The sequence below is a fragment of the Bombus huntii genome, chromosome 1 (genome assembly GCF_024542735.1).
Source record: "Bombus huntii isolate Logan2020A chromosome 1, iyBomHunt1.1, whole genome shotgun sequence".
Classification (NCBI taxonomy): Eukaryota; Metazoa; Arthropoda; class Insecta; order Hymenoptera; family Apidae; genus Bombus; species Bombus huntii.
In genome coordinates this window covers 10,502,705-10,517,800 of record NC_066238.1, presented here as the reverse complement: position 1 = coordinate 10,517,800, position 15,096 = coordinate 10,502,705, and the positions used below count along the sequence as shown (strand labels likewise).

Here is a 15,096-nt window from a genome sequence, read left to right as displayed (position 1 = left end):
AACTATTAATAGTACGCATGAATAACGAATTTTAAATGAGAAACATTTGGTTATAATTGTACAACTATAGAATCTGTTACAAGATGGCAATACTATATACGTGAATCATAATATCCAAAAGTACCGCCAACTGTATATGACACATTTCTGGTTATAACCAAAAAATATTTTTGTGGGTGACGTTTGATCGTAGAATCTTATTAGATTTTTCGACGTATGATTTGGTTATTACATAGTATTTATATGTCCCACGCACTACGTTAAAGAAGTGTTAATAAAATGGACACCATATTTCATGAGAAGGTAAATAATAATATACATGAGCATCTAATGACTTTCTCCAATGTAAATCGTTTTAACGGCAAAGTTTATTACAGCAAGAGGGATTTTTATGCGCACAACATTGTTTAAACGCACTTCTACAAGGACCATATTACAATGCTGTAGATCTTGCTAGTTTAGGTCATCAAATGGATGAAGAGGAGAGGATAAGAATGGCAGAATCTGGTGTTGACAGCGAAGATTATAAACTTTTTCTAGAGGTGAATCTGTGCATTGTAGATATTTTGCATCTTTTATTGCCATGTATTGCATAATATAATAACAAATTATAACTTTTTAAACATTCTATGATATTCGACAATTTATTTTATTTGAAATATTAATATGTACTAATAATATCATATGTGGTAAAGGGCATTAATTATTTTGCTTAGCAACCATCAGGAAATATGGATGACAGTGGATACTTCTCAGTTCAAGTAATCAGTAGTGCGTTAAAAGTTTGGGGATTGGAGTTAATTCCATATAATAGTACGGAATCAGCAGCTATAATGGCACAGAATGACCCTTTGTATGTTACTTAATTGTTTCTAATTCATTTAAAAGATAGTTTAAAGATATTTATTAAGTATAATTATTTTGTATCACTATAAATGGAGAAATTAATATGTAATTTATATTTATATATTATATATACATATATGCATGAATTATTATATATCAAAACTTACAGTTAAATTTTATTATTTATGTATAAATTTAAAAGAGGCCTATTATTTTTAGAGAAATGAAAGCATATATTTGTAACTACAAAGGTCATTGGTTCACTATAAGAAAAATCGGAAGACAATGGTTTAATTTAAATTCAGTCCTAAGTGGGCCAGAACTTATATCGGATACTTATCTTTCAATGTATTTAGCCCAGTTGTTACAAGAAGGTAAACATCTTAATGAAATATAGTAAAGAATAAAATTATATACAGGTAATTACATATTTTTATAGGTTATTCTATTTTTATTGTTATTGGTGCACTTCCACAATGTACTGCAGATGATATTCTTATGAAAAATCCAATAGAACCTATGTCAAAAGGACAAACATCATTAAGAACAAAACCAAAAGGTTATTATCTAGGTATCAAACGAAAAAATAATGAATTTCTAAATACTGTTCATTCTAGAAGAAATTGTATTATTTCACAATAGCATATTTTCTTCTACTACATTGAGCATTTTTCGTTTTACAGCTGTAAGTAATAATGTGATATCAAATACGTTTACCAGAACATTAACTAGTAAAGAAAAGGTACCGACAAGCAAGTTACAAGAAAAGATAATTCCCATAAAGATTGAGAAAAGTGATGAAGATGATGATGAAAATACAGAATTACAAAGAGCACTTCAATTAAGTTTTGAAGAGAATAAAAGAAACGATGTAGATAAATATCTTAAATTAAGTTTGGATTTTCATGATTACAATAAAAAAGCATGTGGGACTGATGACACAGATGAGGACGATGATTTAAGGAGGGCTCTTCAATTAAGTTTAGAGTGTGCTACTGCTCCTTCAACGCCAGAATCTGAAGATTTACACTGGCATCAATTAAATCACTTTGGTACATACTCAAGAACGTCAAATGGAGAAACTTCACAGAAATTGAATATTTAATAATATGTGCAAGAATATTTTTAATATTATATTAAAATAAATTTTATTTGTAAATTATAAATAACTAGTTACTTTGTGTAGTATGGATAAGTATTTCAAAAATAAATATATAAATAAAAAATCTGTACATGTTATAAGTTTTAATTGACTGCATTACTGGTTTATTTTACCAATGCTTAATGTTATTTAACCCTTAGAGTGCTGAATACTTGCGGCCTATGCGGTCCGTACGGACGGCGCGCAGCCAGCACTGACGATCGCTGTGGACAGAGTACTTTTTCGCTAGACTGAACTCTGTTGATTGACTATTCAAAGCGTAAATCGTAATAAGTTATAGTAATTCTTTTGCACAAGATTAAATGATTCAAGAGCGTTATTTTTTAGTATTAATTATTTATTATAAGCATAAGTTAATAATTCAGTTGTGTGTGAAAAATTGCAAAACAATTATCGATACATAATCCGACATCGCATTTTCTGCATTCGTATTGCGTGTCGCTCCTTCTCTTATTTTTCACACAAACAAGACATTTTCTTCTTGATAATTGTGCTGTGCCCGCATGATTAGGGCATTTTGATGGAAAATGCCTATCAATTAAAGGAAATGGTAAATCCTCAGACTTTCTCTTTCCTCCTCTTACCATGCTTCTACGTTGGAAATATTTTCGTAAAATCTCTTATCAACGCTAAATGAAATTCACTAAATTTTTGTTTCGAAGCAGTAGATTTTTGATATAAAATATATGTATTATATATAGCTAAATCTAACAAGTGAAAAAATAATTTTTTGTACCACTTTATAGTTTCCCATAGGGAATTAAGTGTACTCAAAATCATATCAACTCTATCTACAGCACCCATGTTGGAATTATAGTTGGCAATACATGATGGTTTCTTCTTATATAATTCTGTACGATAATCTCTTTTCTCAGATTCAATCAATGCAGCTGCATGTGCAGAAGACAACATCCAAACCTCCTTTTTATCATGCCATTTCATTGCCAATAAAATGCCAGTCGATCTGTAGCACATTTCTCCTCTCTTCAACTTTTCTTCCATGTGGGGCATATCTCTCCTATTTTTACGAATGGTTCCAAATGCGTTGGTTTTGTTTTCATGTAATAAGGTATATAAATGTGGACTCGTGTACCAATTATCCGCAATTAGTGTATGGCCCTTTCCAAGATATGGCTGAAGCAGCGTCATCACATCTCCAAAAATTCCAATGGCTGTGTTACTTCCACTAATGTTTGTTTTTTGTCCAGTATAACTTATGAAGTCCAATACATAATTAGTTTTACAGTCACTAAGGAGAAATAATTTAATGCCGAACCTACTTCTCTTGGATGGTATAAACTGTTTAAAATAACATCTGCCCTTGTACAGCAATAGACTTTCGTCGACGCATAGATTTTCGTAAGGTGCAAATGACCGCGAAAAGGAAATCTTTAATTTATCGATTACTGGTCGTATTTTTGCTAAAGGATCGTCACTTGCTGCATTATTATCGTTAAAGTGCAATATTTGTAATAATACCACGTATCGATCTCGTGCCATTATTTTGCAGAAAATATTGCCTTTCAACAGTTCGTCCGTAGACCGATATTCTCTCAAAGACAGCTTCTACGAACGCGGCATTAGCATTGAAATGCATAAAAATACATACATTTCAGGGACTGAAACATCCTTCCAATTCGTCAAAAGGGAATTCTTTTTATATGCTGTACACTGTTGTACGCATTTGAAATAATTGTTTGCCTGCTCGGTAATTTGAGCGACTAATTCTTCCGAAAATATCATTTGAAAGGCGTCTAAAGGTGTTGATTCTGGGTTCAGATTTCCTTTTACTCCTGCATTTTGTTCGTCAAAGATATGTAGTTTAGGCATTAAATTCGTTTTTGACCACAATAATATTCCTGTTTGGTAAGAGGTCTCGATATTTGCAGGTACTTCTGAACTTTTCTCTTCTGAAGATGTACTTAGTATTCTAGGCCGTTTTCTATTTATTCTTTGATCGATCGATTCTTCACTGTCTGATGATGGTGGATCAAACTGGTACACATCATTCATCAAATCGCCTAAATCGTAATTTTCTATTTCGCTGTCGTCTCTTGTAAAATATTCTTCAATATTACTTGCCATTTTGAAGAGTGTCACAAGTAAAAGATAATCAAATAGATTATATAGGGCACTATCGTGAATATAGATTATATAGGGCATTATCTTGGACTCTCCGGTACGTGACGAGCCTCTGAGGTTCTTGGAAGTTGTTATAAATTGTCTTTATGCCGCGGATTTTCTGGGTGTCCTCGGTCGTTGTCCGGTATGGAACAGTCCGCGAAACAGACGCGACTGTCCGCAAAACAGGTAGACAACTGTTATAACGAGGCATTATTGGCATTTGTTTACTGCCGTTACTAAGAAATGCATTTATATTTATCTCACACAAACGTAATAGTATTACTTCTGCGTAGGTGTTCGGAAAAATTGACAAACGCATATATGCGTCCTTAGTCCATGCCGGACACTTACAAAAAATGCATATATGTGTCCTTAGTCCACACCGATAGCTTTCGCCAGACGCATATATGCGTCCATAGCACTCTAAGGGTTAAAGAACACTCCATTTTGTATTTTTAACACAAATATGAAACACTTGCTTTTTTGATAACTTCGGCAAAATATTAAACTTGACAGTTTTTCGAACGCACTTTAATATCATTGGTTTAAATTTTTCCTGGACATAACTCAAAAACGTTATGTTGAGAACACACTTTCATTTTCATGTGCACCCTATTTCTATAATCAACCAATTATTTATTCTTTATTAAATTTATTAGCTTTTAAATATAAATTTATAGTTTTCTACGGTTAATAGGACTAGCGAATAATTGTTTTTGTAGCAATATTACCAGATGGCTATGAACCCAAATTTTTAGCTGTAGTCACTCTGTAGTTGCTCCTGTTTTGTATGTGAATACTGAATGTTGACATTCAACATGGCGGCATGTCGTCAGTGCTGTGCTGTGTCGTGGTGAGTTTTATAAATCTTTTTAAAGCTATTCGATTATGAGCTTTGCAATGAAACATTTATAATTAGCAGAATTATTTGCTTCCTGACAATTGTATATATATTTTATATGCATACGGGACTTTGATAAATCATTATGATACCCAAAGAAACGAGTGACCTCATAAAAAATTAGATTCTCGTAACTAGCGAGCATGTAAAATATTTCAGATTTTTGTTTGGGTACATCCTATAAACAGTTATCGTTATATTGAATTCAATATTATCTTGCATGAAATTCCGTTGAATGAAACGTCTGTTTATTTACTTTTTAAAGAAACTTGTAATTGCTTATATTGTTACATATATTTCAAACATTTTCATGTGGGTGTTCAAGTATTGCATCCTATTTACAGTAAAGTTCGAGAATTATGATTTAAATGATAAATTAATGATAACGATGTTTTGACTAATTGCATCATATCGATAAATGAGACTTTGAATACGAGTAAAATTTCGAAAAATAAATAAAAGGCAATGAAGAAACAGTGCCAGTTGGAGTATAAAAAGTCAATGTCAAACTGGCAGTCAATTATTGTAAATATCTTATTTATCTCATATGTAACCACAAATAGATCACAAGAAATATATTTTAGAATGCTATATATATTTGAATATTGTGGGTTGAAAAATATATATAATAACCTATATATACAAATGAGATATTATTCCTTTTATTTCTGATAACAATTTTTTTACTTTAGTTAGAATAACACTTCTGTTCTGATTTATGATAGCTAATTTTTTAATTTTGCATGTTGTAAAAGTTTATAATTACAAATTAAAATCATAATAAGAAACAAATAATTTAATTTTATATTCCAATATGTTTATAAAATAATCTATTACTACAAATGTATAATACTTTATCTAAGATACATAAACAATATTGTTTATTTTTTTATTTTAACATAAAGAATCTTCTTTAGATATAATCATATAACTTAGTATATTATTTTAGATACTTTTTTAAGTATTAAGAGGAAAAGTAATTACTTACTATTATTTTCATAAAGCTCATAATCATTATGATAATACATTTTTATTTCTCTAATGTGTGCTTGATTATATTAATTAAATAAATGTTTTTTATTTCAGCTTGTGTAATTGTTAGTTTAGGACATTTTTGAAACCAAGGCTCACTGTAAATTCCATAATTAAATGCTGAAGAAAGAAACGCTAACATAGAAATATTGGAACAACACAATCACACTCAGCACGCATTGAAGACATCTGAGGATTTTCAAGTCAACATTTATCTTTTAAATCTCCTATGTTTTTTGATTTACTCCTTTTATAAAGGATGACTGCTGTTTAAAAGGAACACAGTTGTTCTAGTGTACGCTAAATTGAGTAAATATCAAACAGTTGTTATAACATGTGCATACATATATGGAAAGTATCAATGGTCTATGACGTGCTAAGAATTTTGTACTTGTATTAATTCGTAAATCAACATTAACTATATTGTTCATTTGTATATTGTGTACACAAGCTTTGTGAGAAAGAGTTAGGTGAGCTATAAAGTGACCGTGATTGTGATTGCGGCTGAGATTGTGCTGCTCTTGACTAATAAAACACTTGTATTCGTATTTAAAGAGTGCCAATTTTGCACAGAGTTGCCTGGGTACTCTCTTATAAATAATTTATGACAAACGTCAAAATACTTTCAAACCCTTCCTTCCACTTCTTGGTCACAAAGGAGCCTGCATTTCTGCAGCATTTTAAAGAGCCTCTCTTCCTCTGTATTAAGTTCTTGTAACATTATAATAGTGAATGAAGATATAAGGTACCAAGAACCGTTCTGTGATATCTATGTTAACACTTAAATAATTGAAAAGACTAAAAATTTCTAAATATAAGTATATATATATAAATATATATTGTGGTGAAACAGAAGTGAACATAAAAGAAATTAAGTAATTGTTTCAAGAAAAGAGGAAAACTTATACGTAAAGATTACATTTAAAATTCTGCAAATTCGAGACAATGTCCAAAAATCCTCAGTGGAAAACGTTCCAGCCGCCAATCATGAACTCTGACCCTGCAATACTTGATTACAAGTCTATGACTATACCAAGTCCCAAAGTTATAACGGGATCACATCAACCAACAACCAATATCTACAGAAATGGTACCAATCATAGTGGTGATCATTATATGATGGATTCACCTCCTGGGAATGGAAAAAATTCTATACAATATGCCGGTTATCCCAACACTAAAATGTCACGTAATGAAGTTACCAGATTTCCTTTTGGAACATTTACAGGAATGGAAGGAAGTACTGGCTATACAGAAGAGCCAACAACAAATAATTCTACTTATCAAGATCAATTTGAGAATCAAGGACCTCGAGAAACTGGAATAATCGAAAAATTATTAGTAAGGATCTTGTTACTTATTCTTTATTAGCTTTTTAATATTTGTTTTACCATATAATAATTACAATACTATTATTTTCTTTTAGCATTCATATGGATTTATACAGTGCTGTGAAAGACAAGCAAGGTTGTTCTTTCATTTTAGCCAATTTAGTGGTAATATAGAACACTTAAAAATTGGAGATCCCGTTGAATTTGAAATGACTTATGATCGACGGACAGGCAAACCTATTGCTAGTATTGTTAGTAAGATTGCTCCAGAAGTGGTTAGTATATCATTAATATATTTACACAAAAATTATCTAAAGTATTAAATATAATATATAAGGAGCACAGAATCACATAAATATATGATATAGGTGCTAAATGAAGAAAGAGTACTTGGAAATGTAACAACAGAATTGCATACAAATGGTGATACACAAGGACGTATCAGTTATGAAAATCGTGGAGAGTGTTTTTTTCTGCCATATACGAAAGATGATGTTGAAGGAAATGTTACTTTACGTGCTGGTGACAGAGTGTCATTTCAAATTGCTGAGACTCAACGGTAAATCATTTATTTATTATCAACTTTTATCATATTTATACATTATAAATTGTCGCAGAATATAGAGTTAATGCAATACTGCTAATTACAGTGGAAATTTGGGTGCATGTCATGTAAGGTTGGAAAATCCAACACGTCCAGTTCGCTATCGTGGAGTTGTATGCTCGATGAAAGAAAATTTCGGCTTCATTGAACGTGCTGACGTAGTTAAGGAAATTTTCTTTCACTTTAGCGAAGCTAAATCTATGAAAGAAGAACTTAGACTAGGAGATGACGTTGAATTTACAATACAAATACGAAATGTATAAATATTTTCTTCATTCTACATGAACAATTATCGTGCGCGTTTCGTTGAGATAAATTTAATTATTGTTAATATTTCAGGGTAAAGAAGTAGCTTGTAATATTACTAAGCTACCACCTGGTTCAATAGTTTTTGAAGAAGTTAGCAATGAAGTAGTAAAAGGACAAGTATTGAAACCTCTGGAAAGGGGCACTGCAGCTCGTCATCAGAATGATCCATTGCCTGGAAGAATTCGATATAGAGATACACAGCATTCTGAAGTTGAGATTCCTTTTGGTGATAAAGATCAAAAAGGAGATTTTACTCTCAGGTATATTTATAGAATATTTTTATTCATTTTTAATTTTCATTGAAATAATTATGACTTTATATTTGTAGACATGGGGACTGGGTCCAATTTCGTATTGCTACAGATACTAGAGATCAACTCAAGAGAGCTACTGAAATTTTATTGTTATCTGAATCTTTTACTGTATCCGGCGAAAGACGAGAACAAGGCATTATAGTTACACTCAAAGATGGATTTGGCTTTATTCGTTGTGTAGATCGAGATACACGACTTTTTTTCCACTTTAATGAAGTCTTGGATGTTGATAGAGAAATTAGTGTAGGAGATGAGGTCGAATTCACAGTAATTCAAGTATGATTTACATATTTTCCGAAATTATTTTAACATTTTAAATATATTTTAATTAATTATCTTTACATTAGGACCCATCCTCTTCATTTTCAAACAATCGACAAAGTGCAATTAGGTTGAAGCATTTACCAGCTGGTACAGTTCAATTCGAAACAATTATAGAAAAAGATTTATTGGGTACTATAATTCAGGGTATAAATGGTGTTGTACCTGGTCTTATTGGATATACAAAAGAAAATCAACAAAAGAGCGTTATTTTCTTTAGTAAAGATTGTGATCCTAAGAATATTCCAAGACTTGGTGACAAGGTATATTAATATATATATATATGTACTATTGTAATTTTATTAATGCATTTCTTTTAAAGTATTAGTGTTTCAGGTTCAATTTAGTATCTGTCAAGTAAAACGAAATAAAGAACTTGTTGCAGTTGACATATCTCTAGTGAACTCTTCTGGTGAAAAAACTCAAAATGGCAACAAAAAATTGAATGATCAAGTTTGTCAAGGTTTCATTGCTGCACTTAAAGATGGATTTGGTTTTATTGAGACTGTAAATCATGATAAAGAAATATTTTTTCACTTCAGGTGAATAATTAACATATACGTATTTAAGAAAATATTATTATATTTCTATTTTTTTTATCATCTTTTTATATTTTCATCATTTCTATTTTCTAGCAATTTTGAAGGAGATGTAGGAGCTTTGGAAGTAGGAGCTGATATTGAATGTACGATCAGTTCTGGAAATAATAGAGGTAATGGTGGTTGCGTAGCCGCGGAATACGTCACATTGCTACCTCGTGGAAGCATTCCTAGGCCAACGCCAGTTAGTGAAGTACTTGATGGAACGGTTATTAGACCTTTACGAAGTGCAAATCCTGACCAGGCAGAGTATGCTGGCTTAATAAAGATAAATGCCGCTAATGAAGACGAAGATACTCCGGAATATGAATTTAGAATTATGGGACTTGTCAACAAACGAGAACTATTACAAGCTGGTGATCCTGTACAATTACAGGTTGATTCGGCAGGTCACGCCTGTAATATCGTAGCAGTTAGGAAAAAGAGGAGAGCAACAGTTGATGCAGTGAAAGGTCCTTTCGGTTTTCTTGCTTATGAAGTTGATGAGGGTAAGAAGTTATTTTTCCACATGAGCGAAGTTCGAGATCATGCAATACTTCAACCAGGAGATCAGGTTGAATTCGTTTTGATTACGAATCAACGTACTGGTAAATCATCTGCATGCAATGTAACGCGATTAAGGTGAATTTTTTAAATTGTTTACTTAAATATTTTCTTTTCGTTAATATCTTGATTAATTGGTATATCATTCTATTTTCTTTATTATACAGTGATGCAGTTCAACAACGACCCGAACGTCTGATCAGCCGTTTACGTACTACATCTTTGGAAGACACAGGTCCTAAATTAACAATAGTTAGACAACCAAGAGGGCCAGACGGCACACGTGGATTTAGTCAGGAAAGATCCCAGCATACCCCTGGTGCCATCCAAGAGTAATGTCGTATTGAAAGGATTATTGCTTATCCAAATTGTAATCTACATTACTTGTTTTTAGTCCATACACTTCGGTACCGAGATTATTATTATTATAAGCATCGTAAACATTTGCCAAATTGAGACTAATGTGACAACAATAATAACATTGATAATAATCAATTGGATTTTCTTGTTGAGAAAAGAATATAAAATAAAACACAACGAGTCATTTTATCATCTTATAAAGTATGAAGATAATCAGAAAGGCAGTTTGTCTGAACCATTTCAATTTCTTTAAAAAATTTACTGAAAATCTTTTTTTCGAGAAGCATGTAGATTTTTATAATTGTGAACAATGGTTACGAAATATTATTAAAACTTTTAATTACTACATTTTCTTTTCAATAAAAAATTTTAAGATATTTCCTTCATTCAGTTTATTATAGGTACAGTTATAGATTGGAAAATAATTTAACATTGAACTGTTTGACAACCTGTCTGTTTGTAACGTTCAAAGATAATGTCCCGTCTGTCTTTATAAAAATATACGTACATGTTGATAAAATCTTTATTTATATTATTTTCTTTAGAATATTTGTTTTACCCGTAATGTGTATTGCGATCAGTTAAAATAATGTATAATAGTCGGAAATGAAATCATATGCAATACACGGCATATGTGATAATATTAATTGGCCATATAATCAAAAAAATCGAAGAAGACGCATTCGTATTATTTACTAAAATTTGTGAATTTACATAATTTTTTAATGGAAGAAGCAGACATGTGTTTTCTACTACATAAATTATTGTAACATGTTACTCTATTGAGGAGAAAATGTCTATGAATTTGTAAAAAAAGTTACAACTGGCCAATTGTTTGTCCTAGATAATATATAACATATAAATATATATACATGTCGTTAAGTTCCTGATGCAGTCTCGTGTTATAAAATCAAACTAGTATTACGGATTCAGTCGATATATAATACAAAAAATTACAAAAAGTACTTATGCGAAGAATAAAAAAATTGCATTTTATAAGTTCTGCCATCAGAAACAGCAAGCGAGGTACACGTGGCATTATGTAGAAAATAGGAAAGGAGTAAAATAACAACTTGCATTAACGCAAGCACGATACAAACTAAACGTTTGTCAAAAACTCATGGATCCAACACATCATGTGCATACATATTGTAAAATTATTGATGAATAAACAGTGAAAATATCAGATATATCTTCTTTCTATGAATTTCAGAGATTTAAACAATATATAAAAAATTGAGATTTCTATAGATTATAATTTTTTTAATGAATATTATTTGTAAGTAGTATTTTAATAATTTTTTAAAATATTTCTAGTAACAAGACGATTATCATATATACAATATATTTATTATGTATGTACAAAGATGTGTAAATTTTCGCAAAATATGTTTATTTTTTGTACTTAATATGTATTTGATTTTTGATAGATTAAAAGAAGGTAAATTACAAATTAAATTACAACACACTCGTAAGGAAATGGTCCTCGAAAACGTTGGTTATTTGGTCCTGGGCAAGCTGCAAAATGTATCATTTCATTAAAAAATGTTTTGTTATATTTTCTATTTACTAGTCTTATTCAATTTTATATCAAAACAATACTTCAATTTTAAATAATATATTATTAGCATTTTTAAATAATTGAAAATTGAGTAGATTGTGTTTAGTACCGAATTGAATAGTTATCAATTAGTTAGTAAAATATATGTCTGCAAAGTTTATAATTATAATCATTACTTATCGATGATAATAATTACTAACGTTTATCACAATGTGGTCCGTAATAACCAGTTCCTTCGCAGCGACATTTAAATCCAGGATCTGATGATATTTGCAAACATGATCCTCCATTCAAACAAGGTTTCGATCTATAACATATATCACTACGCCTACCTAAAAAATAATAATAAAATAATAAAAAGCAATCGGTTAATTCTCCCAGTATTAATATTGGATACTTATATGTATTCGTCTAAGTATCTATGAACAAGTTTAACAGTGATATTTAATATCGTGGATAAAATTAACAGGTAAGTTATTACCTCTTAACGCTTCTTTGCAATCTTCGTTAGTATTGTATCTGTATTCAGAAGAACAACCGTAACCGCATCTGCATTGTGCATTATAGATACGACATCCATATTGCATTTGATCCAAATCGCAAGCTTTTGATAATGTGCCTATTATTTAAACCAAATCGAAGTACTTAGTAAATATACATATAACAATATGATACAGCACATAATAATCAAATTCTAACTATTCGTCGTATCTTTTATGTTATTTTCATAAATATCAATATGTATATCATTTAAACTATAAAAAAGACACAAAGTAATTAATTTTTTAGTTCCCTTCTTTTATTAAGAATAGCATGGAAATATATAATTTAATACATCTTAAGAGTAGTATGGAAATATATAATTTAATACCATATTCATATTGTATTTTATGTGTGATTCTGGAAACAACAATAAGCGGAATATAAAACGTTTACCATCGGATTAAATGACAATAGCATAAAAAAATACTACTTCTATCAGTAGATGATAAATAAGTCTCTATATGAAATCAATTATGTAACTTCTAATATAACTAAGTGGATTAAAACTTAGTGAAATTAAATGAATATTCATTTGGAAATAGAACAAACTTTATTAGTAATAAAAATAATTTTGTATTACGAAATAATGCGATAAATATTGAAACAATAAGTTATAAATTGCACATTTTCTACAACATTTTCTGTTCGCAGTGAATATATCTGCAGTTTATTTACCCTGAAAAGATAATGCTACGAAGAAACACGCTGCCAGAGGCAACTACATATTTGTACCGGATGTGTCCACTGCACTTCCCACTTGTCTAGATTGATAAACATTTAACGAGATAAAGCATGTCTGCGCGGGTTAATTAATTTTCGGGTATGCATCAGAAATTACTATTATTTTCTTCTATAAATAAATTCATGCTTAAATATATTTCTTTTTATTCATGCAAAAGACGAAATTTAATTGTAAACATATTTCATAAGGTACAATCGAGAAGAAACGTGGAATGTGCATCATTGAAAGTACGCTTTATTATCGTGACACATTATCTGTCTACTCGGTGAATGAACCGAGACGTTTCTTTTAACAGAACGGTTGCATTTATTTTATCTTAAGCAAATTACTATTAGAGAGTTACTATTCAACATTTAAATCAACGTTGTTTAAGGAAAGTAGTACAAATAATATCATACAAAAATAACTTTTCCATGATCTTAAAATAAAATCTATCGCCTTCAAATTTAAAAATTTATTAATGTAATTTTTATATTTCTTAAGGTCATCTTTATACAATTGATGAAGACACGCATGCAGAAGTAAGTTATTATGAAATGATAAAATACAGTTGCAATATGCCGATTAAATTAGAAGAAAAATTTTCATAGTGATAACATACCGCCATATAAATTACGTTATCGTAAGCGAAATATCGATTTCTCGATCCTCTCTGATATGTTTAATCAGTATGAAAATTCTAGTGAAACGCAAGTAACGTGTTCGTACCTATAATAACGAGTAGCAGAATTATTGGTAGTATCAGTCTTGGTAGCATGATGGGCTTAAAGCTCTCACAAAATCCGGGGGAGAACTGTTCCGATAACGATAATCCAGATAATTGTAGATGTCAGAAGACAGAGATCGACGACCAGCGCCTGCAGCTAGGCTATTACTTGAACTCAGTAGGGTTAAAGGTCGTTCGTTAAAAGGGGGTTCTTTACACATTCACTATCGCGAGGATAAAATTTGTGCTCCAATGCAACGTTCCCTATGTCAGCTAGCATCTATACTCGCTGAACGCGTCAACTGAACTGAACTCCGACTAGCCGACTCCGGACAGCAGCAGAGGCAACTGCCTCTTAATGACTATGACTATTAACTAAATGCGGACTAACGCGCTTAGCTAGTATACCCACCAGACTCTACTAAGCTAAAGAACCATGCGTGGGGTGTAAAATAAGCCACTGACTATATATAATATATTTCTAACAAACATATACATATAGATTTACAATTTCATTTGTTCTACCGATATGAATTATTATTTATATTTTGGACTTTTGTTCAGTTAATTTTAAATTTAGTACTTTTTCAAAATTTGTTATAATTTTTTATTATCAATATCGTTCATTTGTGCATTTATATATTATTTTAAACAAAATAACGAGAGAGGTCTTGAGATTCCGAACTAATATGACCTGAGACACGGAACGTTATATCGGTCGGGATTAGCCCCAGTCCGTTATATGATTCCGCACATGTTTTTCTAAACAGAACACATGGTCGGCAGAAAACATTATTAGCTCTTTACTTTTGTAAATAACTAAAATATCTTTTATAGTTGAAATAGAATGCCAACGAACGTTAATTTTTACCATATTTCTCTTATATTGTACATTTTTGCAATGACACCTATTTTTTTAAGTAAATTTAGTGCCAATAGTAACGCTGGGTGGTTAGGGAAGTACATTATCACATTTTAAAGTTCGATAACATTTGACACGTACAGTCATAATTCCGGAAGTAGATGTAGCTTACAGTTTATAGTACGGAACGTGTATAATTTATTCGTTCAATTTTCTTTTGTGGATAGTTGTTTATA

At 30.7% G+C, this 15,096-nt stretch overlaps 3 protein-coding genes across 6 annotated transcripts; 2 read left to right on the top strand and 1 right to left on the bottom strand.

Moving 5' to 3' along the window:
• Nucleotides 1-86: 86 nt before the first annotated feature.
• Nucleotides 87-2,095, top strand: LOC126863979 (ataxin-3-like). 4 transcript variants are annotated; one of them, XM_050614807.1, is made up of 6 exons: nt 87-303; nt 368-542; nt 717-853; nt 1,066-1,220; nt 1,286-1,417; nt 1,530-2,095. In XM_050614807.1, the coding sequence occupies exons 1-6, from the start codon at nt 296-298 to the stop codon at nt 1,949-1,951; spliced, it is 1,029 nt and encodes a 342-aa protein (XP_050470764.1). In that variant the 5' UTR covers nt 87-295; the 3' UTR covers nt 1,952-2,095. The 4 variants fall into 4 exon arrangements, with proteins under 4 accessions (XP_050470764.1, XP_050470756.1, XP_050470774.1 ...); XM_050614799.1 differs by having other exon boundaries at nt 91-303; nt 378-542; XM_050614817.1 differs by having other exon boundaries at nt 95-303; nt 378-542; nt 1,286-1,405.
• Nucleotides 2,096-4,830: 2,735 nt separating this feature from the next.
• Nucleotides 4,831-11,636, top strand: LOC126863832 (cold shock domain-containing protein E1). Its single transcript, XM_050614419.1, has 11 exons — nt 4,831-4,985; nt 6,120-7,406; nt 7,492-7,671; nt 7,765-7,955; nt 8,047-8,257; nt 8,340-8,569; nt 8,638-8,899; nt 8,971-9,207; nt 9,281-9,486; nt 9,580-10,164; nt 10,254-11,636. Exons 2-11 carry the CDS (start codon nt 7,011-7,013, stop codon nt 10,420-10,422), a joined length of 2,667 nt encoding a protein of 888 aa, XP_050470376.1. The 5' UTR covers nt 4,831-4,985; nt 6,120-7,010; the 3' UTR covers nt 10,423-11,636.
• Nucleotides 11,637-11,837: 201 nt separating this feature from the next.
• LOC126864044 (platelet endothelial aggregation receptor 1-like) lies at nt 11,838-15,033 on the bottom strand. The gene is made up of 4 exons (XM_050614973.1): nt 14,001-15,033; nt 12,489-12,626; nt 12,208-12,339; nt 11,838-11,964 (listed from the first exon to the last, which is right to left on the bottom strand). Exons 1-4 carry the CDS (start codon nt 14,047-14,049, stop codon nt 11,900-11,902), a joined length of 384 nt encoding a protein of 127 aa, XP_050470930.1. The 5' UTR covers nt 14,050-15,033; the 3' UTR covers nt 11,838-11,899.
• Nucleotides 15,034-15,096: the final 63 nt, after the last annotated feature.

What these genes read in the sequence shown, in the direction of transcription:
- LOC126863832 (XM_050614419.1), top strand. Translation starts at nt 7,011, where the DNA reads ATGTCCAAAAATCCTCAGTGGAAAACGTTCCAGCCGCCAATCATGAAC. An exon ending in TTACAATACAAATACGAAAT is followed by an intron (nt 8,258 to 8,339) that starts GTATAAATATTT and finishes TTAATATTTCAG; the next exon opens with GGTAAAGAAGTAGCTTGTAA. An exon ending in GAAATATTTTTTCACTTCAG is followed by an intron (nt 9,487 to 9,579) that starts GTGAATAATTAA and finishes TCTATTTTCTAG; the next exon opens with CAATTTTGAAGGAGATGTAG.
- LOC126863979 (XM_050614799.1), top strand. Translation starts at nt 280, where the DNA reads ATGGACACCATATTTCATGAGAAG. An exon ending in ATGGCACAGAATGACCCTTT is followed by an intron (nt 854 to 1,065) that starts GTATGTTACTTA and finishes TATTATTTTTAG; the next exon opens with AGAAATGAAAGCATATATTT. An exon ending in AGCCCAGTTGTTACAAGAAG is followed by an intron (nt 1,221 to 1,285) that starts GTAAACATCTTA and finishes ATATTTTTATAG; the next exon opens with GTTATTCTATTTTTATTGTT.
- LOC126864044 (XM_050614973.1), bottom strand. Translation starts at nt 14,049, where the DNA reads ATGCTACCAAGACTGATACTACCAATAATTCTGCTACTCGTTATTATA. An exon ending in TCTGCTACTCGTTATTATAG is followed by an intron (nt 12,627 to 14,000) that starts GTACGAACACGT and finishes TTTAAATAATAG; the next exon opens with GCACATTATCAAAAGCTTGC. An exon ending in TTGCAAAGAAGCGTTAAGAG is followed by an intron (nt 12,340 to 12,488) that starts GTAATAACTTAC and finishes ATTATTTTTTAG; the next exon opens with GTAGGCGTAGTGATATATGT.